Source organism: Eutrema salsugineum, unplaced genomic scaffold (assembly GCF_000478725.1).
Source record: "Eutrema salsugineum unplaced genomic scaffold, Eutsalg1_0 scaffold_3, whole genome shotgun sequence".
NCBI classification, from domain to species: Eukaryota; Viridiplantae; Streptophyta; class Magnoliopsida; order Brassicales; family Brassicaceae; genus Eutrema; species Eutrema salsugineum.
The window spans coordinates 9,749,647-9,775,959 of NW_006256756.1; the positions used below are offsets into that span (position 1 = coordinate 9,749,647).

The 26,313-nt window shown below is 33.2% G+C and overlaps 2 protein-coding genes, 1 long non-coding RNA gene and 1 pseudogene across 3 annotated transcripts; all 4 read left to right on the top strand.

Moving 5' to 3' along the window:
* Positions 1 to 1,836: 1,836 nt before the first annotated feature.
* LOC112085387 lies at positions 1,837 to 3,043 on the top strand. The gene is made up of 2 exons (XM_024154600.1): positions 1,837 to 2,499; positions 2,582 to 3,043. Exons 1-2 carry the CDS (start codon positions 1,837 to 1,839, stop codon positions 3,041 to 3,043), a joined length of 1,125 nt encoding a protein of 374 aa, XP_024010368.1.
* A 3,122-nt stretch (positions 3,044 to 6,165) lies between these two features.
* LOC112085507 lies at positions 6,166 to 6,836 on the top strand. The gene is made up of 2 exons (XR_002898807.1): positions 6,166 to 6,270; positions 6,545 to 6,836. It is a non-coding gene; the product is annotated as an uncharacterized LOC112085507 (long non-coding RNA).
* A 2,635-nt stretch (positions 6,837 to 9,471) lies between these two features.
* LOC18014478 lies at positions 9,472 to 14,198 on the top strand. The gene is made up of 12 exons (XM_024154601.1): positions 9,472 to 9,618; positions 9,700 to 9,766; positions 10,047 to 10,143; positions 10,223 to 10,347; positions 10,439 to 10,523; positions 10,606 to 10,735; positions 10,814 to 11,007; positions 11,101 to 11,191; positions 11,315 to 11,527; positions 13,827 to 13,878; positions 13,967 to 14,037; positions 14,124 to 14,198. Exons 1-12 carry the CDS (start codon positions 9,472 to 9,474, stop codon positions 14,196 to 14,198), a joined length of 1,347 nt encoding a protein of 448 aa, XP_024010369.1.
* Positions 14,199 to 15,081: 883 nt separating this feature from the next.
* Positions 15,082 to 19,240, top strand: LOC112085388 (annotated as a pseudogene).
* Positions 19,241 to 26,313: the final 7,073 nt, after the last annotated feature.

Consider the following 26,313-nt stretch of genomic DNA (forward strand, 5'->3'; position numbering starts at 1 on the left):
AAAATTCCCTTAGCGAATATTGATATGTGATACACATATGAAAACTATCTAATAGATATATTTGGGGATGGTAGACTTATATATGGAAAATAGATTTATTTGATAATATAGTAGACATTTAAATCATTAGCGAGGTTTGATGTTGGTAGACATAATGAAATGTTGATAGACATATTACAAAATCGGTAGACATATTTAATATCATAAAGGTAGACTTATTGATTTGAAATGATGTTTTTATCCAGCAGTTATTAATGAATTTCCGGGTTCCAACCACCGCCACCAACTACTTCTAGGGTAGCCGCCCCCATTATGTTCGTCGCTGATTTTCTCTCTTTACCTGTTTTTGTTGTTTTTCCTGTTTCCATCATCCTCTATCATGTCTTCTTCTTACATGGTGGATATATTTTTAGTTTGTGGGAAATGGGAATTTCAGAATAGTCGGTATGTTTTCTTGGTTGATAAGAGCAAACGAAGTCGAGTTGTAGCTGTTGATCGGGAAATCGGGTCCGGGGATTTTTTACAAATTGTTTATGAAGAATTTTGATTGGATCAGCGCCGATCTGACCTGCAATTCAGCTATATGCTGTCGAAGAAATACATGCAAAAGCTACCCAAAGATACACCACCGGTATTTGTAGGAAATACTCGACAATTTGCTGGGTTTCTCCGTCACTTTGAAAACGAGACGATCCGTCTATGTATTGAGATTACTGAAAAGGCGTTGACTGAATCTAAGATAGCAAATGGTGTTGAGATGAGCGGCAAAAGATGTAAATCATTCGTAGATGAAGACAATGAAGACGATGAATTTGAAGAAGATGAGGAAGATAATGACGATGATGAAGAAGAAAGGTACAACAATTGCGAAGATCCAGATGGTGCGAGTTCTAGTGATGAAGACTACGATTTGTGTGGGAAGAATTCAGAAGATTAAGAAGAAGATATGCAAAACCTGCCACCAAAGAAACGAGGTTTCTCAAGAATGGATGATTCTGTGGAGCTGGAAATGAAGTCTGTAGAGTTAGCTGTAGGTCAATGTTATGACACAAAAGAGGAGTTCGAGACGAGATTGAAGATCTACGCGGTTGCCAATAAAATGAACTTTGACGTGGGACACTCAACGCCCTCGCTATTGACGGTTAGGTGTTGGGTCGGTGGATGTAATTGGAGGGTTCGAGCTTTGACGGTTGAAGATGGAAGACAGTTCTATGTCAAAACATACTACGGTTTGCACACCTGTTCTATCACGATGCGTTCTTCACGTGCCCGACAAGCAACTCCTGAGATATTAGGACGGCTTTATAAGGATTTTGTAGGTGGAGTAGGTAATACAGTTACCCCAAATCACGTTTCTGATGCGCTAACCAAACGATATGGAATCAAGGTAAGGGTTACATATTGTAAGCTTAGTTTGGTAGATTTGATGTGTAGTTTGGTAGATTTATTTTACATATGGTAGATTTGTTACCAATAATTAGGTAGATTTGTTTCCAATAGTTAGGTAGATTTGTTTCCAATAGTTTGGTAGATTTGTTTCCAATAGTTTGGTAGATTTGTTACCAATAGTTTGGTAGATTTGTTTCCAATGGTTTGGTAGATAGACTAATTGTGTATGATGTATAGGTAGAGTATTGGAAAGCTTATCGTGTATTGAAGTATGCACGCGAACTAGTGACTGGGAGTTCAGAAGACAATTACGAGGACCTTCCATCCTACTTATACATGATTAGACGAGCTAATCCAGGAACACTCATCAAGCTCGAAGTGGATTCGGAAGACAAGTTCAAGTTTATGTTCCTTGCCTTTAGTGCGAGCATTTAGAGGTTTCCATTTATGCGGAAAGTAGTGGTGGTTGATGGCACCTTCTTAACAGGTAAATACAAAGGTACACTACTCATTGCCTCAATGCAAGACAGCAATTTTAATATTTTCCCAATTGCTTTCGGTATCATTGATACTGAGAATGATGAGTTCTGGGAATGGTTCTTTGCACAACTACATCGAGTTATACCTGATGATGAAGGACTTGCCATGATTTTAGATAGACATAGATCTATTGGGAAAGCTATAAAAAAGATTTACCCTCTTGCTTCGCGTGGTATTTGCACGTATCATTTGCACAAGAATATATTGGTCAAATATAAAGGTGGGGAAGCTTTTCGCCTTGTCAAGAAAGCAGCAACCACATATAGGCTTTCAGATTTCAATGTCTTAATGGCACAGATTCAGGAGTGTAACCGAGGACTATATAACTACTTACAAAAAGCGGATGTCCGGATGTGGAGCCGTGTTCATTTTCCGAGAGAGAGGTACAACTTCACTACTAGCAACATAGCGGAGTCTTTAAATAAGGTCCTTTCAAAGGTTAGAAGTTACCAAATTGTGACACTATTGGAGGAGATTAGATCGCTTATGACTAGGTGGTTTGCCAAAATGCGCCGAGCTGCATATGTGATGGAGACGGAGCTTACTTATGGTGTCGAGAAATTTCTATGGGTATAGTTTTGGTAGACATATTCTACAGTTTGGTAGATTTATTGGTTAATACGATAGACTTAATTACATATTTTGTGTACAGGAAAGGGTCGAAGGAGCAAAGCAACTAGCAGTGCAAGAAATCGACGACCATCTTGCGCAGATCACCGGTGTCTCATCCTTACATGTTGTCAATTTGGAAAGGAAAACATGTACTTGCCGACGGTTTGACATCGATAAAATACCGTGCGTCCATGCCCTTGCTGCAGCGGAAGCTAAAAAAATTTCCCGTATCAGTCTAGCCCATCCTTACTACCGTAGGTTATACCTTACGTCGGCGTACGCGGGGACGGTAATGCCAAGAGATGTTGCTTTACCTGTTCCCGAAGAAGTGGCTAACAAAGTCTGTAAGCCTCCTTTTGTTTGTAAACCACCTGGTAGGCCAAAAAAATCACGAATGAAAAGTGCCTTAGAAATAGCAATGCAGAAGAAACGTCCAAGGAAAGAGCACAAGTGTTCCAAATGTGGCCAAGGCGGACATAATCGTGCGACATGCCCATCTTGATCGTGTGTGGTCAGTGTAATTAATGTACTTTGCACTCTTTTACTTTAATAATCCCCATATGTAATAAACATATTTGTTGTTGTTGAAAGTCTTTTACTTAGCTTCTGACCAAGCCTATATTTCTGTAATGATCATGTTGAGAAACTTTAATAAGACCACCATATACGATACATAAGTCTACCATATCAGATACATAAGTCTACTTATATGGTACATAAGTCTACCATATATGGTACATAAGTCTACCATTATTAATGGTACATAAGTCTACCATATATGGTAACATAAGTCTACCATACATGGTACATAAGTCTACCATAGCAAATACATAATACATATGGTACATAAGTCTACCATATATGGTACATAAGTCTACAAAGTCTTGTTTTCACAAAGTCTTGTTTTCTAATCTTATAAATTCTATAAATTCTTCCAATATACAAAACCAGCCAAGCATCTAAAAGAGTAAACAAAACAAACAAATAAGAAAGGGTTGGCAAAAAAAAAAAAAAATTAGAAAGGAAAAGAAAAGGAAAAAGGGTGAAAAGATTAATAAGAATAAGAGACGTTTACATATGATAACTCTTTCTGAGTTTCTAATTATACTTTTGAGAGGCTTACATAATATGGCACTTGTTGAGTTATTAATTACAGATTTGGACACTTTCAAATGAGATGACACTTTATTATAGTTTATAGACGTGAAAACCCACTTTAGTCCTTTCCTTCCAATTTAATTATCAGCACCTTGTTTGAATAAAGTTAGTTAACCGAATTTAAAAACGGTTTAGTAATTAAAAGTTGAAACACATCTCTCTTTTTCTCTCCGTATCTCCTTCTTCGCCTTGAGCTTTGTTTTTCTCTCTCTCTCTCTCTTTCTCTCTTTCTTTTTCAGATCTGTCAATCCACTAACCATGTCTCTTGCTCTTAGATATTTGTTCTCTTTTCATAGTGACCATGTCTCTTGCTCTTACATCTCTGCTCTCTCTCTCAGTTCAACTCTTCTCTTATTCTCTTGCTCTTAGATTTCTGCTCGCTCTCCCTTAGTTCTCCTCTTTTCTTCTTCTCTCTTATCTTTCACTGGAGATGGATCCCGTGTAAGCTCACTGATCCTCGAACATGAGTCTTTTCGTCGTCACGAATCTGTTGACAAAGCTGACCTTGCTCCAAAAATGTCGGTGAAAGAGTTGTGAAGTCAGACGAGTACGAGCTATGGGAGATCATGATATTCATGCCATGTACATGACATCTATTCCATAGTAACCATATCCATGATATATCGTAACCATGTCCATGATGTATTACCCATCGTGACCAAGTCCATGATAGCTAGAACTCCAACATAGGCAAAATGAAAGACAACTATTGACAATGCACTCATATAGTCGCTATCATGTAATTCCAAAAAATCGTACATACCAAATCAATAGTGTTGTCCACTTAATCATAAAAACTGTTTTAAATGTGAGAATGACAATATTACAACAGCTCCATAACTATGACTACACAATCATGACTATATACCAATGAAGCTCTTTAACCATGACTATATATACCATATAGTCGCTACCATGTAAATAAGCTGTTATAGCGGAATTTTTTTGGTTTGTTGACAATTGGAGCCATATTTTATCTGTTGACGTGGGATGAGCAAGCTCAAGCTGTGGATGTATACATGACCATTACAATGACATTAAAAATTAGATGGTCAATTGTGTACATAGACAATAAGTAAGTCCAGGTAATCGAAGATGATATAAGTAACTTGAATAATAGTCGTATGTGGATGAATATAATGGGGCATCTCAAATTACATATATATATAGCCCTGCCTACGATAAAGACCAGCTGTAGGTATGACCAGTTGGTTATGTCCATATAATGTGGCTATAAGACAAATTACAATATAATTGCGTATATGTCCATATGGTTATATCCATGATGTGATGTCTAGCACCGTGTCTGTGGATGTGACCGTATCCCAGATTTGGTGTAATAAATAATGTTGGCACAACAATTCATTAGATTACATATGTTGTTAAGTGGTCATGTGTGGCTAAGTCATGGGTATGGTTAGTTAGGATAAATAGATGTAGCCATATGGATGTAGCCATATCAACAAAAACATGGACATAGATTGTTGTGTGTGGATGTGACGATATGGTGTAATAAACAATGTTGGTGCAGCAATTCATTTGACCACATACATAGGACTATATCGCTTATTGCTTAGCCATATATGCTCGTGGAGGTGACCATAATCAGCATTGTTTAGGGGAGAAGTGACAGCGGTCTGATAGGGGAGGGGTGACGGCAGAGATCCTTGCTCCAGTCCAATTCTGCTTTGGATTCGAAGCATCATGATCTTTGTCTTTCACCGGAAATTTGGGTGCGGTGAAGACCGAATATGAGTGCGTTGAGGACCGAATTCGAAGCATCAACATCTATTTTTTTTATGGACAACGGCGGAGATGGCGGAGAATATTGACAACGACATGGACAAACAGCAGAGATAACAACATGAACAGCGACGGAGAGTGAAGAATAAACTAGATCGGCATCAGATTTGGAACCGGTGATTTAGAAAATTGGCATCGATGTGTAGCAACTATGCAATTATTTACAAGAAACATAGTAGTAGCTTGAAAGATCATAAGAAAAAAAAAAGATGAAAATGAGAAGAGGAAGACACGATAGGAAGAAAAAAAGTGGAATTAGGAAGAAGAAAGTTGAGAAAAATAATGTCTGGTTCAAGTGGAAAAGAAAAAAATAAGATAAAAAATTAATTAAATGGTTTAGATGAATCGGTTTGGTTCAAGTAGAAAACACAAAGATTATGTTGTAATTTGGCAAAGGAAAAATTAAACAAAGTGCTACTTGAAACTAAAATGTCAAAATTTGTAAATATAAAGTCAAAATGTGTCAAGGAGTGTAAATACTTCTATACTTTTTGGCACTTTTATTTGGGATAACACTTTTTTTTTATTTATGGACATTAAATCACAATAAAACCCTTATGACATATTTTATGTTAGAAAATCTAACCAATGTAAACCGATATTAACCAGTTTCTCTCTTATTAAAAATTTAAGAGAAAAACAAACAGAAAATAAAACACAGACATGTTCTCTCCTTCTCTCCGTAAATCAGATCTCTCTCTCTCACTTCTCTCTCTCTTTCTTTCTCTTTTTTTTTTCTCTTACCCAAGCTTCTGTGGCGGACAAACGGTAAAATTCTTCTCTCTAATCTAAATCTGGAGAAGAATTTTAAAGCTGCAGATATTTCTGGTGAAGAAAATTTCTTTTTTATATATATATATTTTCTATAGATTATAATGTTTTTCTAAGCATGAATATCACTTATTAATTTGTTTTGGGTGAGAAAGAAAAAGTGTCTTCCTTTTAATTTGTTTTTTTTAGCACGTGTCTTTACAATTCTTGTAACTTCTCTGCTTCAAAATCACTGGTTCTTGAGCTATTCAGCTTTTTTTCTTTCTTTCAGATCTCTGTTTCCGGCGTCACTTGATGTGGCTGGTCTAAATCCTCTGCCACATGTTTTATCTCATCCGCCTCAGAAACAATTTATATGGACAAGTACACAAAAAATTCGTTAGTGGACATGTACACACAAGTTTTGGAGAGCAGGAAAAATTGGGGATAAACGTTAGGTTTTTTTGTGTTCAACTTCTAACGAATCCTACTTACTTTAATTTCTATGTACATGGCAACGTGTAGTCAATAAGATCAAATTGTATATGGACTTATCCATGTGAACTGGAAATTACTTTGTATATTTCAGCATATTTTTTAATCGTTATGTGGGTAAGACTTTCACTATTTCCCAGTCTATTGGATATGTTTTTCTTTTAGAAGGATATTGTAATGTCATGACCACACAGACATACAAATTTTAAAAATTTATGATGGTTTTCATTTGTGTACAAAGATTTTACGATTTTGCAATATGAAAAGACTACATGGATATATATATATATATATATCAGTAGATGCATCCATAATATTCTATATGGGAAAAATAATTTTAAAGATGTATTAGTGGATGCGTCCAGAAATAGATGGTTGGAGTCAGGTGCTAATTTGCTATATCGGGAGATGTAGATATCTTTGTGGATGTGACCATATGCACAAGTACATAAGATGAGCATAATCAGGTTGAGTATGTGGATATGGCCATAATAACGCGCTAACGGTTAGTGGATGTGAGGAAGATGTCTATGTGGACAAATCCAAATTATGTAATGATAATCGCGGATACGTTTGCAAGCAACAAACTTGGAAATTTCCACATGGATAAGTTTCTATATAATTTTTGTGTACGTTTCTTGTAGTTGTGGACATGCCCACAAATCTTGAAGCCAAATATTACTTGTACTTATAATTTATAAGCCTTCTGATGCTATGAGAAACTATAAAACATGCTTAAAAACTTATGATTATATGAAAGCATGACAATAACATATCTGAACGAAAAGTATATATATGTGAAGAAATAACATACACAAAAACATATGTGAACATTTGTAACTAATCATCCCTGATGATATGACCATATTGAAACGAAGGCTTAATTATCATGCACAATATTTATGCTTGTCGATACACCCACACTGAAATATGACACGTCTATGGTTAAGAAAAGTAGTTAACGTCTTTGGTGTGGATAAGTCCAGACATATCATCCACATCAATACGTCCACACTAAAATATGCAGACACGTCATTTGTGTTGTTAACGTCGGCAAGCGAGAGACAAAATATAGAGTGAACAGAGAAGATTACGAATCCTAAACTGAACGTGGATAAGTCCATTATGAAATGCATCTAGCTGAGTACACGTCCATTTTTCGGAAGGCACATCTCTCACGACAGCAGCACCAAATCCAGTGGTGAGAATCACGTTCAGAGGGACAAATCTGTCGAAGAATCTTGATTATTTGTGCATCGCATATGATGCGAAGTGAAACCAAATGATATGAGAAATCCCCAGTTGATTTCTGAAGCCGAGAAGGTGAAAGGAGCTTTGACGGTGTTGAGACGTGTGAATCCGGTGGAGAAGGCGGAGTTCCAGAAAACTCAAGCGGTGAAAGATTAATGATGCAGAGCAAATAACAAACTGCAGAATTATAGAAAGTAGGGGCTATGAACTCGGTGATGACTCTTTCTAGGATTTGTAAGATGAAGAATGGTGTTAATGGTGGTGAAAGGTTGTGGCCTTCATTGATGGAAGAAAAAAAAGTACGAGAGAGAGAAACTTGGAAAGATTTGAGAATGACAATTATTAAATAAAGAAAGAGATGACAAATAATTTAATAAAGAAAATGGGATAAAGCTGGTTTGATTGGGATTGTTGGTTTATTTTCAAACCAATAAGTAGAAGGAGTGTTTTGTCTTTTTGCAAGATCTTTTAAGTAGAAAGAGCTATCTTAAATGAAAGTGCCATAATATGTAAATACAAACTTAAAAAGAGCCATAGAGTGTAAATTTCTCTAAGAAAAATAGGAAGCAAAGCTTTTCTCTCAATGATCTTAGGGCATCTTCAACCCTGATAGTCAAAGAGGGATTCTTTGCATTATTTTATTAGTATCTTATAATATTAAAAGATAAATACATTTAGAACTTTGACTTCGGTGTTACGTGGTATATTACAATGAATGCCATTGTATAAAAATGTATCCTACAAAAAAAAAAACTCAAACTAAAGAGGATCCGCGTCCTTATAAAATGACCAGTTTAAAAGGATGAGGATCCTAATTCTGACCCATTTTGTATTCTCTCTAATATTATTTATTTCAAAATTTCAATAAAAACGTAATTTAAACAAAATATCCTATTATTACGGATAAACTAAAATTCGCAATAACTGTCGAATTCATTTGAATAGATTTGCAAGATTACGTATGCGAATTAAATCTACTTCAAATCCTATTATGATATCTATTATTAATTATACCAATAATTATTGTTACCAAATACAACAACACGCACTATATTATGGTAGACAATTCTAACAACTAGCACATATCTCTTTTTGGGTTGTTTTGCCATATTCATTGAACACAATATATTCTCATAAATGTATATTCCTATCGTATTCCTTAAATTTTGAAATAATCTAATAGGTGCTCATCTTTGAAATTATACCATCGGAAATATTATCCCATTTATATCGCATCTCCGTGTCTATAGACAATTACAACTACTTTACAAAAATAACGTTATTTGATATTTGGCATATCTATTTCAAAAATTTAAATTTCACGAATATTCTTGGCAGCCAATTTATGTACTATTTAAAGGCTTATCAATAAACCCTATATTTTTTTATTATAAATATACAACCCCTTCTTCCAAAACACTCCACATCAAGTTTCGTTTTCCTCTCCGTTTTGTTTTATTTTTCATTGTTCTTATGGCTTCCACAACGAAGCTAACCCCTTTAGCTGACGTGAAACCTTTTAAGACTGGGTCGAAAGATCAAGTGAAGGTGCTTCATACATGGAAACAATACCAAACCAAGAGTGGAGAGTCTTTGGAAATCATCCTGGCCGATGAAATGGTACAATATATTATTAATCGACATTACTTTTTAAATATTTTTGATTGTTCTGTTAAATTTTTTAACTTTTTGATCATCCAGGGTACCAAAATCCACGCAACTGTCAAGAAAAATTTGCTGCATCGTTTTGAACGGATGATGGTTGTCGGTGAATGGAAGTTCATAGAGAACTTTTCATTGAATCAGACTTCAGGACAAATCCGGACCACCAGGCACCAATTTAAGATGTCATTCATATCCTTTACAGTTGTCAGCAAAAGTTCTAATTGGTCAGACAATCTATTTTTTTTTATTTCTATGAGTTTGTTACAATATTGGACGATATTAGCAATACAAGGTTTTTGGTTGGTAAGTTTACTGATATACTTCATATAATTTGTTCATCCCTTTCAGTTTCAATAATTATCTGACGTTATTTTCCCAAATAGATGTTATTGGACAAGTTGAAAGTGTCTGTGAGTTGCAAACAATATCTGTTATGAATAAGGACACCAGCATACTCGAGTTCGATCTACGAAATGCTAAGTGAGTGTATATATATATACAGACACTTTGTTTTTTTTATTGATTACCTTTCATCTGTTTTATGTGATATGTATTACAGTGATGAACGTTTACCATGCACACTGTGGGGAAAGCTTGGTGAGGAAGTCTATTCGGCTTGTCGGAGTGCTGGTGAAAGAAGTCTCATTCTTGTGATCCGTTTTGGGAAAATAAACGTTTTCAAAGGTACACATTAATTTTTTTTATAAATAAATTTGTTCTTTTCATACAACACCATTGTTGTTTTTGTATTTGTTTTGTTTGTTAAATATTGTAGGTGATCGTCGAATTACAAGTAGTTGTCAAACAACTAAGGTTCTGATAAATTTGAATGATCCCGATGTCATTGTCTTCAAGAATAGGTAATTTGTCTATGTATTATATATATATATATATGTCGTATCATTACGATTACGAATACAACTAATAATATTAAATTTTTAGTTTACCTGAGAATTGTGGACGTATTTCCTTCTTGAGTAGCAAACCTCAACAAAGGGTTTCTTATGGTGATGAGACTAATTTCGATCAGTTTCCAATGGTCACTATTTCAGAATTGCAAGATTATCTTGAGGTGTATGTCATTTTAAAACTTTGCTAGGGAAATATCATAGATTATATAATTTTGACATTTGTATTTTTGTTTCATCAGGTTGGGAAATGTAAGATCATGTGCACCATCTACGCGGTTGACACAGACTGGTCGTGGTTTTATTTGGTTTGCACTAGGTGTGGTAAAAAAGTGTACAAAATTCCAAAGAAGGAAGATCAAAAAATGACCAAGAAGAATAAGACCCTTTATTCCTGTGAAACATGTGATGCAAAAGTGTCATTTGTGAGTGCGAGGTAAATTTTTTTACTATGTTTTTTAGTATTTGTCTTAATTATTTAGCTAACGGTTCATTAGAGTATTTTAATACAATCGTTACATATTGCTAGGTACAAATTTCATCTTTGCGTTATGGACAACACCAACAAGCTCAAGTGTTTTATTTTTGATTTAAATGCGCAGGATATTTTAATCAGAAAGGTGAGTGAATCCTCAAGGGGAACTTCGATGAGGTATTAATTGTAAATCTTAGTCTATGATACAATTTTAGCTATTGCATTAAGACTTTGTTTGTTTAAAATGTTATGTATGTTATAAACCTAGATACAAGATCCGGATGTCGTTCCTGATGCACTACAAAACTTGATTGGGAAGACTTTTCAGTTTCTGATTTGTGTTGAGAAAGAAAATCTCTACGGTGGTAGTAATACATACAAGGTCGGAAAGTTTTGGAAAGGAAATGATGTTTTATCCGCTGATGAGGTGAATGAATCTGAAGATATGGGTGATGATAGTTTACTCTTGTCTGGTAATCAGGTATAGTTTCAAATAAAGTTAGGTTGGGTTGCGTATAATAATTTGTATATATTAATACATGGTATTTGGCCTTTTATGTTTATATTTATATTTAACCTTGTAGGTATCGCTGATAAACACGCTGAGTCAAGGGACTCGTTCGTGCACATGGATTTGACAAGGGACTCGTTCGTGCACATAGATCAGGAAAAGTAATGGGCGTGATATACGAAAAATAGGGTTATTTGAATTCATAACTTCTCATGTTTATTTTGCTATTGTTGTTCAACTTTTTGTTGAAATTTGTTCGGATGATACTCGTGCATTTGTTCTTGAACTTTAATAACTTGTTTTTTTTTTAATTTCACCATTACAAAGTTTACGTTGTTTTATAAATTATGTGGATATCATGTTAATTTTATTAGGCCGAAATTAATATTGGCTCACATTTTGCAGTAACATATTTAAGTAATTACTATTGTATATGTATGATGAAGAAATTGCAGATGAATCATACACTTAATTCGGAGTACAGACCTTAGTTTTCTATTTTTCAAGCTATTTTCCATTATGTATAGAAGAGATATTCATTTATTTGTAATTGCTATTCTATGAGAATTTGTGATAATTTAGTCAATTGTTAGTTAATATGTTTTAATTAGAGCGGACTTTTGGGAATATGAAACATATGGATGAAACGTGAGTAGTTACCTTTATACGACTATAAATACAAGTAGAAAGGAAGTTTCTTCACTCAAATACAATCCACTCTACAATTATTCCTCTCATGTGGTCCTCTGACAGATGTACAAAGAATATCTTTACATCTAAAAAAAAGAAATGTTTTTCTATTAAATATGTTTTGTACATATGTCATGGATCACATCAGAAAGAAGTAGTTTATTTCATTTCCTAAACAATATTATTTATATTTATATTATTCACCGCAAAAGGTCAGATTATTATTTCTTATATGCTCAATTCATTTTTATTATGTAAATTTTCATGGAATTAGTTATTAAGTATGTAATTATTATCTTACACATTTCATTCAACTATTAAGAAACATTATTTAACGTACATAACAAATATGATAATTTAGTGAATGAATTTTTTTAACCAAAAATGATATTTTATATAGTGGGAAATTCCATTGCATATATAATATATAATCATATGGAGTGAATATGTGAATTACCCAATTATATACTGTCTTAACGATTTTCAGTATGCAATTAATAAATTATAATATTTTGTAAATATACAGCGTGAAATTGTAATGGCAATGTTTTTAAGATGCTTCATATCTATGACAAGTAACAATAATTGTTATACACTTAATTCGATTTATGATAAATTATTCATATGTGAATGATAATAACATATAAATATATTAAATTGGTTATGTTCATTTATCAATTTTTAGTTTGAAATAAAAAGAAATGTTTACATATCATAATTGATTAATAGATATTGTTAAGATTCAGGATTTGCGGCCATAAATTTAACCTAAACTCTTTCGTTTTATTATTAGTCTATCTTGCCTCCTTAATCCTATCATTTTTTGCTATATTTTGATCTTCACGTTTTTTGTATGAGAGGTTAAATTATGCCTAGGATTAAACATGTTGATCGGAAGAATAAACAGAAGACTTTGTTGTCTGGTTGGAGCAGCGAAGTTAATAATTCAGGGTCATCATCTACTAATTCGTTTACTCAGAACTCAGATATAGTGGATAATCATTTTGAAAAAAAAATCAAAGTTCATACGCTGTTTCCACAAATTTTTGTAGACAGAACTAATACTGAATCCCTAACTAGAACGCATAATCAATTTTCTCCTACCGTATGTGATAGACTGAAAAACTGTAAGTCTTCTTAAATTGATGTTTAGAAACTATTTTCTTTATATCTTATATTATTATCGTTAACGCAATGGTTATAAATCATTAAACTTCAGCATGCGACATTATTATTTCAATAATTCAGCTTTACATACCCAAACCAATTATACTGGGAAAGAGAATTCTTTCGCAATAGAAAAGAGAAAGCAGAAGCAACCAGAATCACTATCTTCATGTGAGTTATATATGTTTGGTGTATTATGGTCCTTTATATATAATGTACCTTGATAAGTATTGGTTTTCGTAATTTTTTATTTTATTTATATAGCCGATCTATCCCAGTTGACATCGACGAAGTTAACTAATTGTGTTTCAAGTAACAAGTCAACAATTTTTTTTTCTTAGAAAATGGAGATTCATCTTGTATACGGAATACATATGCTATATCTTCGTTTGAAGATTATAAATGTAAACAGGAGATTGGTCAGAACTACAACGAGAATATTCTCGACCATCAACATCGTGAAGGTAAGTATTTATATTGCAACTAATTTTGTGCTCAGTAAATATTGTTCACTTGTATTTCGTATTGTTTTACATTTGTTGATTAAAATAGTCTTTGTGTTGATGATACCAAAGATATTTATGATGATGTTGTCTTCCCAAGCAAATACTGGGATTCAGAAGGTAATATTTTGTTTACTGTATTGACTTAATATGCAATTATATACACTTATACTTTTTTTAACTAATAACAATTATATATTTTATAGATGAGTATGATTATGAACAGCGGTTTGACTGTAGCAGTCTTGATGGTTCGTCCGATGAGGAAAACTATATTATGAATGAAGCTGGCGAAGAAATTTCATTTGACAATGAGGAACCTCTCGATTTTTTTTTATGATGTCAAGAGTTTAGCTACTATTTTGCAGAAAACGTTTTCTGTATGAGTCTCTAATAATTATCCTTTCAGTGAATATAAAGGTATTTATTTCCAACGCTCAATCTTATGTTCTGTGATTCACATATTAATTTCTTATAATGCCGGACTACTTTTATATTCAGAATATAAAGATGATGGTTATCCTTCATATGAGTGTAATTATTGTGGTGCAATTTTCTGGTATGGTGAATGTTTAAACAAAAGAAGAAGAGCAAAGAATCCTATATTTTCTTTGTGCTGTTCGCAAGGTCAAGTAAAGCTACCATACCTTCAAGATTCTCTAGATAAATTAATGCATCTTTTTACATCTGCCGATGATCTAAGCAAACATTTTCGCGAGAATGTTAAACCCTACAATATGCTATATTTAATGACTTCTATTGGAGGTAAAGTAGATAGGTCTATCAAAAAGGAGCGTGAACCATCAATGATCCAACTTAACGGAGAATATTATCATCTGATGGGAAGTATACTCCCTAAACCTGGTGATGTTGCGAAGTTTTATCAGTTATTTATTGTCGACACCGATGAAGAAGTACAAAATCGTTCGACCATTATGAGGTAAGTAATGATTGAATTCATATTTATTTTTACTTTATTATAATAATAATATATTTTTTGCTTGCAGCAAAAGTAAGAATCCTATGAAGGTGTCTAAACGTAAACAATTGAGGAATGAATTAATTGATAGGCTGATTAAGATATTAAATAAGGTGAACCCTTACGTGAAGAATTTTTGAGCGGCTAGAGACAGATTGAAAATGGATCCCAACGAGGAGCTTTATATGAGACTTATAAATGATCGTCAGAAAGACTCAAGGATATATAATATGCATACTGCGTCTGAAGTGGCTGCGTTGATCCCTGGTGATCTGAATGAGGATATGTGTAAGCGTGATATAATATTGCAGAAACGAAGCGGCAAGCTGATAAAGATTAGTGAAATTCATCCTTCATACATTGCTCTACAGTATCCTCTGAACTTTCCGTTTGATGAAGACGGTTTCCACATTCGCATTGAAAAATGCGTTGCAAAGACTGGGAAGAAGAAACAGAAACGAGAATATATTAGCATGAGACAGTTTTTTTTTTGATTTTCGTATACAGGAGCGAAAGAATGAATGTCACACTTTGCTGCGGGCTAAGAGGTTATTCCAGCAATTTCTGGTTGATGTTTTTATTATGATAGAGGCCAATCGTGTCTTGAAAAAAACCAGACATCACTCAGATCTGAAAATCTTGATTCAATAGAAGATGCATTAAATAAAGGTAAAAAGAATTTGCGTAATCAAGGTAGAAAAACGTATTTGCTTCCTTCATTCACTGGTGGACCTCGATATATGACTCAATCCTACTTGGATGCAATGTCTGTATGTAAACATTTTGGGTACCCTGATCTTTTCATCACCTTTACATGTAATCCAAAGTGGCCAGAAATCACAAGGTATGTGAATGAGCGAAAACTCAGTTTTGATATAGACCAGATATAATTTGTCGGGTGTTCAAAATGAAGCTAGATTCTATGATGATGGATTTTGCTGATAATAGACGCGGTATAGGAAAAGTTGTTTCTGGTTAATAACTTCGGCATTCTTTAATATTGACATTTGTAATATCAATATTGACATTTTTTAAATTGATATATATTTTTGTAATTTCAGCCAAGTATACCATAGAGTTTCAGAAGAAGGGTCTACCGCAGGCACATATTCTATTGTTTTTAGATCCAACTTCAAAATCCTCCTGAAAAAATCGACATTATTATATCAGCTGAGATACCCGACAGATATGAAGAGTCAGACCTTTATGGAATTGTTTCAGAAATGATGATTCATGGTCCATGCAGTGATCTTAATCCAAGATCACCATGCATGTCTCAAGAGATTTGTACAAAAATGTATCCTAAACAGCATGCTGAGACGATAGCTATTAATAGAGAAGGTTTTCCTTTGTATAAGAGGAGGTCACAGCTCAAGGATTACATTGACAAAAATGGATACAAATGTGATAACAGATTTGTGATACCCTATAACAAGAAGTTGTCTCTTCGTTATCGAGCTCATATCAATGTTGAGTGGTGCAACCAAGCTTCTTCCATTAAATACTTATTTAAGTATATAAATAAAGGGTTTGATCGTGTTACGTTTGTGATTGAGCCTTCGTAAGCACAGAATGTCAAAGCTGATGGAGGAGAGAACAGTCATTGTGATTCCACACATGAATGTCAAGTAAAGAAGAAAAATGAGATTAAAGACTTCTTCGACTGCAGGTTTGTTGTCAACACTCATATTTAAACGACTGTCAGAATAAAAACTACATATTTAATTTATATTTTAGTTGTTTACTTCTAATATACTATTTTATTATACAGATATGTATCTGCGTGTGAATCTGCATGGCGAATCTTAAAAAATCCAATCCACAATCGTATAACCCCCGTGGAACACCTTTCATTTCACTTACCAGGCAAGCAGTTTGGTATATTTCAAGGGCGATGAGGTAGAAACGGTTATCCATAGAGAAGTTGTAAAGAAGACAAAGATGACGGCTTAGTTTGAGCTGAACAAAAAAGCGGTAAATGTAAAACACTCACATATGGAGAAATCCCTGTTTACTATACGTGGGATAAATCACTTTGGATGTTTAAACCAAGGAAAAGAGGTTTTGCTATTGGAAGAATTACTTATGTTCCACGTAAACTAGAAGAAGCTTATTTTTTGAGGATTCTTCTTAATGTTGCCAGGGGTCTAGAATCATCTGATGACATCAAATCCTACAATGATGTGGTATACCATTCTTTCTAGGAAGCATGTTATGCTAGAGGGTTGTTAGGAGATGACCATGAGTATATTACTGATATTATTAAAATGAGTTTTACTGGTACCAGGTCATTTTTAAGACGACTATTTGTTATAATGCTTGTATCTGGTAGTTTGTCTCGACTTGAATATGTTTGAGAACAAACCTGGGAAGTTTTGTCAGAAGATATTGAATACATGCGGCGAAAGCATTGTAATCGGCCAGGTTTGATAAATTCCCTACCGTTTTCTTATTTAGTTTATTGCATCTTTAACGGTATTGTTTTAAACCCTAATGCATTGTTTAATTTGTTACTGATTAGTAAACTCATTATATATATATATATATATATATATATATATTTTACACGTTTTGCAGGTCTTATATTGGATGATGCTGATAAAAAAAAGTTTTTGCTTTTGGAGATTGAGAAGATCTTGAAATTTCACAATAGTTCATTGCAATTCTATACATCAATGCCTAAGCCTCCAAAAGATGGGCTTAACAACGATAATGTCTTAATAATTGATGAAAAAAATTATGATAGACAGGCATTAAAAGAAATGCATGATAGAGACATTGTGAAGCTTACCACTGAGCGAAGGAAGATTTATGATGAGATTATTAAAGCAGTTGAGAACAAAAAAGGAGGCTTTTTTTTTGTATATGGATTTGGAGGTAGTGGCAAAACTTTATTTTGGTCTCTTTTGTCTGCTGCAATAAGATATAAGGGTGATATTGTGCTAAACGTTGCATCAAGTGGAATCGCATCTTTGTTGTTACAAGGAGGTCGGACACCTCATTCGCGGTTTGGTATACCTATTAACCCAGATAATTATACTACATGTTCGATGAAACGTGGTTCAGAAGTTGCGAATTTGATAAAAGATGCATCTCTTATTATTTGGGATGAAGCACCTATGATGAGTAAATACTGCTTTGAAATGTTAGATAAAAGTTTATCTGAGATCATGCAGAATGAAGAAGGAGGTGTTTTCGGAGGGAAAGTTGTTGTATTTGGTGAAGATTTCAGGTAGATTCTACCTGTCATGCATGGTGCTTCAAGGGGAGATGTTGCTAATGCTGCATTGAATGCATCCTATATCTAGGATTATTGCAAAGTTATGAAGCTAACGAAAAACATGAGGTTACTGTCACGTGACTTGAGTGTTGAGCAAGCAAATAAATTAAAGGAATTTTCTGAATGGATTTTCGATGTTGGCGAAGGTAAAATCGCTGAGCCAAATGACGGTGAAGCAATGATTGATATTTCTGAGGAGTTCCTTATAACGGACGTAAATGATCCAATCGAAGCAATATGTACACAAATTTACGGGGAAAAAACATCGTTTCATGAGGAAAAAGAGGCCAAATTTTGGCAAGAAAGAGCAATACGTTGTCCAACCAATGAAGATGTGAACAATATAAATGAACATATGTTGTCGAAGATGACTGGTAAGTACAATATGTTCATCTTATATGATTGTGTTTTTTGGTTTGTGTTTGGAATTTTATTCTTACTTATATCAATATCTTGAACTAATTAACACTGGAGAGTCAAAAGTATATCTGAGTTCTGATACTATAGATCCTGCTGACTCCGGAGCATTGCAAAATCTCGATTTTACTCCTGAGTTTTTAAACAGTATAAAAGTTGCTGGACTTCCCAATCATTGTATTACATTGAAAATAGGGTGTCCTGTGATGCTGCTCAGGAATATTGATCTTAAAGCGGGATTGATGAGTGGAACTAGACTTCAGATTACAAAAATGGCGGATTTCATGATAGAAGCAAAAATTATTACCGGAGATAAAACTGGAGACAACGTTACTATTCCACTATTGCTGATCACTCCATTTGATGCAATATTGCCTTTTAAATTGAGACGTAGACAGTTACCGTTGGCAGCTGCATTCGCTATAACCATCAACAAAAGTCAGGGACAGTCGTTATCAGAAGTAGGTTTGTATTTACCTCGTCTTGTGTTTTCTCATGGGCAGCTATATGTTGCAATATCTCGGGTAACATCGAAGAAAGGCTTGAAAATACTGATAGTAGATAGAGATGGTAATCCACAAAGACAAAAAACGAATGTTGTCTTCAAAGAAGTATTCCGGAATTTAGGAAATGATCGTGATGATTAAAAAGGTATGTTTTTCATATTCGTCTTTGTTCTGTTAATAATATAATGCATTCATTATTTAAAACTTTTTGTTTTTATATTTTATGTAGGTGTGAATGCGTCACTGTATTCCTATGGTTAATATATGATTCGGCTCGGTGTTATTTATCGTTTGACGTTGTTATATCTTTTCAACTGAACAATATATGTCGAACCAATTGAAGAATTATTTGTTTTTTGAAATACTGTGTCATTTGGTTAATTGTTTTGGGTTTTAATGTAGAAGTGTTATGTTTGGTATGACCCATTTATGATAGAAACTAGATAGAAACTAGATAGAAGTTTATATTTTTGTATAATGACCGTTTGTATTTGCAACTTTTTATGTTTGTATTTATTTCGATCGAATATATATTGAACAATGTTTACCTCTATATACATCTCGAACTGGTAGTTTACGATGACGTGTATGAGATAAATCAGTCTCGAACAGATTGGATTATAAATAGTTCAGACAGTGGATTCTGTAAGGTACACTTATGGTACTGTTGTCTTATACAAAGGTTTAGTTATGATATACTATAGTTATTATAAACTATTTTATTTAATGTTTTAAGTTTTACAACTAGCGACAATACTATAAGTGTACCATAAAGACTGTGTTGAATCAATTGTCTTATATATAATTTACTGTATCAGACAACTTGCATATTAGACTTGACTTTTGAAAAACTATATTCATATATTTGAGTTTAGAATCGATATTCTTGATTGAAAAATAGTTGAAAGAGATAAAACATTCAGCTAACAAGATATTACTTTGAAAACCTTACAAATTAATACTCAATCCATGCGCAAAATACAGATATATAGCAACCTCGATTGCATCAAAAAGAAACATACTGTCTATTTACTTTAGTGCATGCACTCGAACCTACCATTTTTATGTGTCAGACCTATATCCTACAGCAAGCAGATTTCATTTCATGTAAGTGAATTATCACATCAATAAATTTTTTGGTTGCATGCACATTACGTAATATTCTATATATGTTATTTTAGAAACTAACTATCATGATTTACCAAATGTTATGTACTTATCGCACTTATATTATCCATATTACATGATATATCAAATCAAAAATGTAGCAAACTAATTTTTAAGTAATCGCATTACTTATCGTTTAAGACAATATATAGTATATTCAGTTGTTCATATTTTTGGTAGATAATATATTTTAAAAAATATTGTATTATTCTGACAATTTGCTTATATAAAATGTAGAATATATATTGACATGAATTAAGACATAAAAATATAGTAGTGCAGTCATTGTATAGAAACGTTTTTAACTGCACCGATAGGTTTAATAATTACGGTAATTATTTAGTAAGAAAATCGAACCGGTTCGAAATTTATTATGAAGTAGTGCACCTTTTACTTTTGACGACGATTCTATTTTTTTTGTCTTCTATATATAACCCGTCTTCATAACTGATAATCAATCTTGCATTCTAAGATATTTTGTTAGAAAAAAATAAAATCATAACGATTTAAGTTCTCTAACAATGTCTTACTATGACTTGGTTAGTCAACTCATACCATGGCAAGATAACTCTGTAATACGTGTTGTGATTTACAAGAAGTGGATTGAGAAAGACAGCAGTGGTCGGGATTGTGTGGAATTCATCTTTTGTGATGAAGAGGTAAATAATATTAGATTTCTGTTATATGGGTTCTTTAGTATTTATTAATTTTTAGCCATAACAGTTAAAAATTATTTTTTTAAATATATCATTTTTAGGGATGCAAAATTCATGCTGCTGCTTATAACTGGAACCATGAATATTTTTAAAAAGAATGTCACGAAGGAGATTGGTTTGAGTTTCGTAATATTATTGTGAATTCTACTGACTGGAACAATTGGAACGAGCGCCCAACTACTCATAATTACAATATTATTCTTACGGCAGATACTATGCTTTACAAACTACCAGAAGCGATATCTACATCAGCTTTCTTGAACTTAATCAAATTAGAAGATATTGTGAAGAGGATAGTCGATCCTGCGTTTCCTATTGGTAATATTTACTTCTCTGTTTAAGATTTACAATGACTGTTTTCTCTAATATTTAGTCCATTTATTCGTTATGTCTCATAATCGTATTTTTTTTTTAATAGATTTGGTTGGTGTGATCGATTATGTTGGTGAAATTTCAATGGACAATGAAATTGAGTCCACTTCAAGAATCCATCCAACAAAATGTTTAGAATTTCATATAAGAGATCTCGAGTAAATATTTATTTATTTATTTTTAAGATTGTTTTATTTTTTAAGTATTCATAGTTTTTTTTTTTGTTACCTGTATACTTAGGGATGTCGTTATCAAGTGTTTTGCATTTGATAAATTTGCGAATTGTTTCGATAATACGTGAAAATCGAGAAAGTCTGATCGTGTTTTTGTTTAATTAACTGAGTGGAGACTTGGGGTCTATAAAGGTTAGTAACCATATGTAAATTAAGTTTGTATTTCTTTCCGTAATTATACAAAATTATGTTACTGTGTCAATAATTGATTTTATATTTTACTTTGTAGGTGAACATATTGTTAGAAACGGAGGAGTTCTTTTTGTTTCTTTTTGACCCAGAGATTACTGAAGTTCAAAAGTTTGCTTACATGTAAGAATTTGAGTGAAGTTGTAAGACTAAAGTACAGTTTTTTTTTTTTGTTTTTGCTGATATAATTTTAAAAACTTATTAAACAGGTTCGTTTTGGCCGGCAAAGAATCCAATATCAAATCAAGGAACTAAGATGATGCTCGAGTAAAGGCGACTATATTTAAGCATCTATTGTCTAAGGAGATATGTCATCATATTACTATTTATGTAATGAATTTAAATAACGAACATTTTATTTAGGGTTTTGATAACACCCGATTTTGATCACTTTTCACCATTGATTTTTAATGATTTTTCAAAGGTTTTACTTAGTTTTAGGAACTTTTATTATGATTCCATGTATTTGTAGTTTCAAGGTTATTTTCAGGAAACTTAAGGAAAATGATGGCAAGATGGAAGAAATCCACCTTTTCAGCTCAGAGTCAGACCGTCAGAAGTTCAGCCTCAAATGAAGACTTTCTCACCGTTTGATCCAGCTCAAATTTGGAGAAAATCAAGAGGAGACAACCAGCTTTCTAATGCACTTTACATCACAAAGATCCAACGGTGCAATCAAAAGGTACATGGAGAACAAGTTGACCCAGTTCACCAGTCTCGGAAGACTCTCACCCGCGGGAAACACATGTTTTACCTGCCCTGGAAGACTCTCACCCCCGGTGGACCTTAGGACGAGCCACAAGGCCCAAAATCAAAGCCCACTTCGCCATTTCTCCTCAGAGAAGCCCTAAATGAGACCTGGAAGACCTTAGAACCTATAAATACATTGTTTAGCAGTCCTAAACAGGTGTGTGCTCTTGTAATGAGATTTTGAGCCACCAAACTCTGTTTTTCTAGGGTTAGGCGATGGAGATGGGGATTCTTCCCCAGATCCATTGTTATTTCTCCTTTTTATTCTACTAAATTTTCTGTTTCATTCTTTTGCATTGTTCTATGTCTTTTATCATTCCTTGCATCATGTAGATTAGTCACAGAGAGTCAAGTTGTTTGAAGATATCGACAAGCTTATATATCGATTAGGATTTCTATTGTTCTAGACTATATTCTGGATATCATCTCTTCTAAGTTGTTCATAAAGCATGAGAGTATTCCTGACCTATTCGCTGAGCCTAGGATCGATCAGAGCCACGAGAGTGCTGTATCAGATCATCCATACCTAGCTTCAGAAGAACATAGTCGCTATAGGAGTCGAAAGCTACCTATAGAGAAGATGTGAGCAGACGAATTCAATGTCTAATGCATGATCTTAAGTTTAGCATGAGAGCGATAGTTAATTGCTAGATCTAAGTGATTAGTTGATTAAGGTAACGAGAGTTGGTTAATCATACATATGCATATTCTAGTTCCATGCAGATTCCCAGAAACAGATGAAGATAAATCGCCCGGAAGCTAATTGGAAATGCCATCATACATCGATTAGAGTAAACCAGAGAAGTCTAAGTCGCAACCTCTGAGTTTAAGAGTCTTTAGTTTGAGTTGATATGTTTGAGATATTCTTTTTACAATTCATCCTGCGTTGCATTTAATTTCTTGTGAATATTAGATTATGTTTAGTTTAGGATCTTAACTAAAAACCCCAAAACTTTCATTGGTTTATGACTTTACTTACTTTCCAGTTTGTTATTTATCGCAGATTAGACATCCTCTCTGTGGATCGACACCCTAAGTCTTACAACGTACATCTGTGCACTTGCAGACACTAGGGTTTTATAAATTTAAAACTTTTGGAGGACCAACAGGCTTGTTAAAAGCCAACCCTAGGCCCGCAAGCCCATCAGGTTTATCGTGTAACAATTGTCTTTATGTATTTCTATAGACTTATTTTATTTGATATTTAATTTTATCATTTTACTTAGTTAGTTTTTAATGTTATTAAATTTAAATCATCCTGAAATAAATAAGTCCCATTTAGTTACACAATTTAATTCACTATTTTTTTTTTATAAAAAAACGAGTTTCAAAAATATAAATTAGGTTTGCCTTTATATCTTCCACACCTTTCCCTACAACGCCTTGGCAGCTAAAGCACATCGTCTATTTTGCTTTATAAAAATATCTCTATCAGAAGTAAAAAATCATCCACTCTTTTTAATCGATAATTGTCTAAAATTATGGATTACCCAAGAATCCACAGAGATGAGTTGGAAGATTTACGTGACGTTGGTCAATGTTGGGCTATTGATGCGAAGATTTTGAGTATTTTGAGGCGACCTTCAGATGGCGGAGAGAGTATTCATATGATACTCATGGATCATAAGGTACAATTGCAGAATATGAATTTATCATATTTTTTATTAAATTTTAATCATATAGATTCTTCTTACATGTTAATTCCTATCAAATCGGTGATGAAAAAGTTTTAATTGTTTAGGGTTTAGTTAAAAATTCGATTTGCTTATTTGATCGTATACAATTGTCTGTATTGTCAGGGTGTGAAAATTTCTGCTCTTATTTGGCCGCAAGACGTGTATTTGTAGAAGATAGAGTACGAGAAGGGGAGTGGAAATTGTTTATGGGATTCAAAGTGTGTCTAGATGTAGGAGATCTGAGGCTAACTCGCCATAAGTACTATATTAGACTCAATAATGGGTCCATTATATTTGATATCCAGCCAAAGACAGATCACTACTTTTTGGATGCAGCCAGAACTTTTGATATTCTGCGGAAGAAGACTGACCCGAATGTTTTGACGGGTAATAACATATATTATGAACATTCTCTTATTGTCTTCAATTTCCAAATTTTTATTTTTATTTGTCTTAATATAGAATTAGTTGGAACTATTTCTGCCGTCGGAAATATCTTGGCTCACGCTAGAGAGGATACATTAAGTTTTGACATCGTGGACGAAGAGTAAAATTTATTTATTTTTAATTATATATATAATTAATTATTTATTATATGGTATATGTTACTAACTTATTCATAATGTTAATGATATAGAGCATGTATTATTACATGTTTTGCTTTTGGTGAGACTGCTCAAGAGTTTTATGATCAGTGGAGGCATAAAGGATCTTCTCGCTCAGTATGTGTTCTCCGATTTTGGGTTATTAAAGGAAGGTAAATATTATTATAAGTGAACACTTAAAACAATGTGTCTGTTTATATTAATTAGGTTAAACATTCACACGTAACTTATACAAATATGTTAAATTATACAGATCAAAACAATGGGAGAATGTATGTTAAATCTCTTACATGTTATTCTCGGTTTTGATTGATTCTCCAATACACGAGGTTGTCGACTTCAGAAATAGGTAAGAGGTTATTTACATTATTATGTTATGATATATATCTATACATACATATATATATATATATATATTGTCTATTGAAGTATACATTTATGTTTTATCCGAATTAATAAATCTTCATCATCTTTTTCTTTTTCATGTTATAGTATAAATCACTTTATATCTATTTTTATTAACAAATCTCCTTATATAAATGTTTTGTAGGTTTAACTCGGAGATGGATTTAGGTTCAGTTTGTGATAATTAAGTGCTTTATAATATGGAATAATATTTCTTCATTTGACATAATTTTAACTGTGTTCTGTTTCTGTTTCGTTTTTTACCCATGGGCTAAATACGTTTGCATTTATATTTGTTGCGTTTTTGGTTCATGGTTTAGGGTTTAGTTTGCTATATATAAATTCTAAAATGATGGGCTTTCAAGATAATATACCAAATGATTGTAATAAAAATTGATGGGCTTTGATTGTTTAAAATCTATAAAACTATCAACAATTTTACTTTTTATACTATATATACACTTAGCAAATTTGTATTTTAATTGACCCATTTGATTGCTAACCTATACTTAAAGTCTACATCTCCATATCATAAACATCACACGTATTGATGTTTAAACTCCACATATCATTCCATCCATAACATTCAACCCTATATATACACTGAACTGAACATTAATTGGATATAACCTATGATTTGTTTTTCATTTTAGCCAAAAAAATCATGCCCGCCTATGAACGGGTTAGAATCTAGTTTTTATGATTTTTGGATTCCTAAGAACCCCATATTATTTTATCCCTTCAACCCTGAACTTCATCAGGGATCTTAAGAATTTACCAGCCATATAAATGGCACTGAGCGGCAAAAAACCAGCCATAGCCATCTGCGGAAGTGTTCTCCGGCCATAAGATTCCTAATCTGCCAAGACAATCAATATCGTCTTTCTAAATCAATCTGTTGAATTCTAAAATTGTTCGCACAATATGGTATCAAAATCTCTTGAATTAATATGAATAGAACAAGAAACATGTGATGGAGAAAATAGAATATACTGATAATAGATTCAGATCGCATGGCCTGTAAGGTAAGACCGCATGGCCTGTTAGGTAAGACCCCAACAATACACATATGTTCATAAGAATGATATATGCATTTTCCAG

Bases quoted from the DNA above. Each gene is read 5' to 3' on its own strand.
- LOC112085387 (XM_024154600.1), top strand. From the start codon at position 1,837: ATGCGGAAAGTAGTGGTGGTTGATGGCACCTTCTTAACAGGTAAATAC. The intron at 2,500-2,581 runs GTATAGTTTTGG...TTTTGTGTACAG, and splicing joins GTGTCGAGAAATTTCTATGG to GAAAGGGTCGAAGGAGCAAA.
- LOC18014478 (XM_024154601.1), top strand. From the start codon at position 9,472: ATGGCTTCCACAACGAAGCTAACCCCTTTAGCTGACGTGAAACCTTTT. The intron at 11,528-13,826 runs GTATAGTTTCAA...AAATGTAAACAG, and splicing joins TACTCTTGTCTGGTAATCAG to GAGATTGGTCAGAACTACAA. The intron at 14,038-14,123 runs GTAATATTTTGT...TATATTTTATAG, and splicing joins CAAATACTGGGATTCAGAAG to ATGAGTATGATTATGAACAG.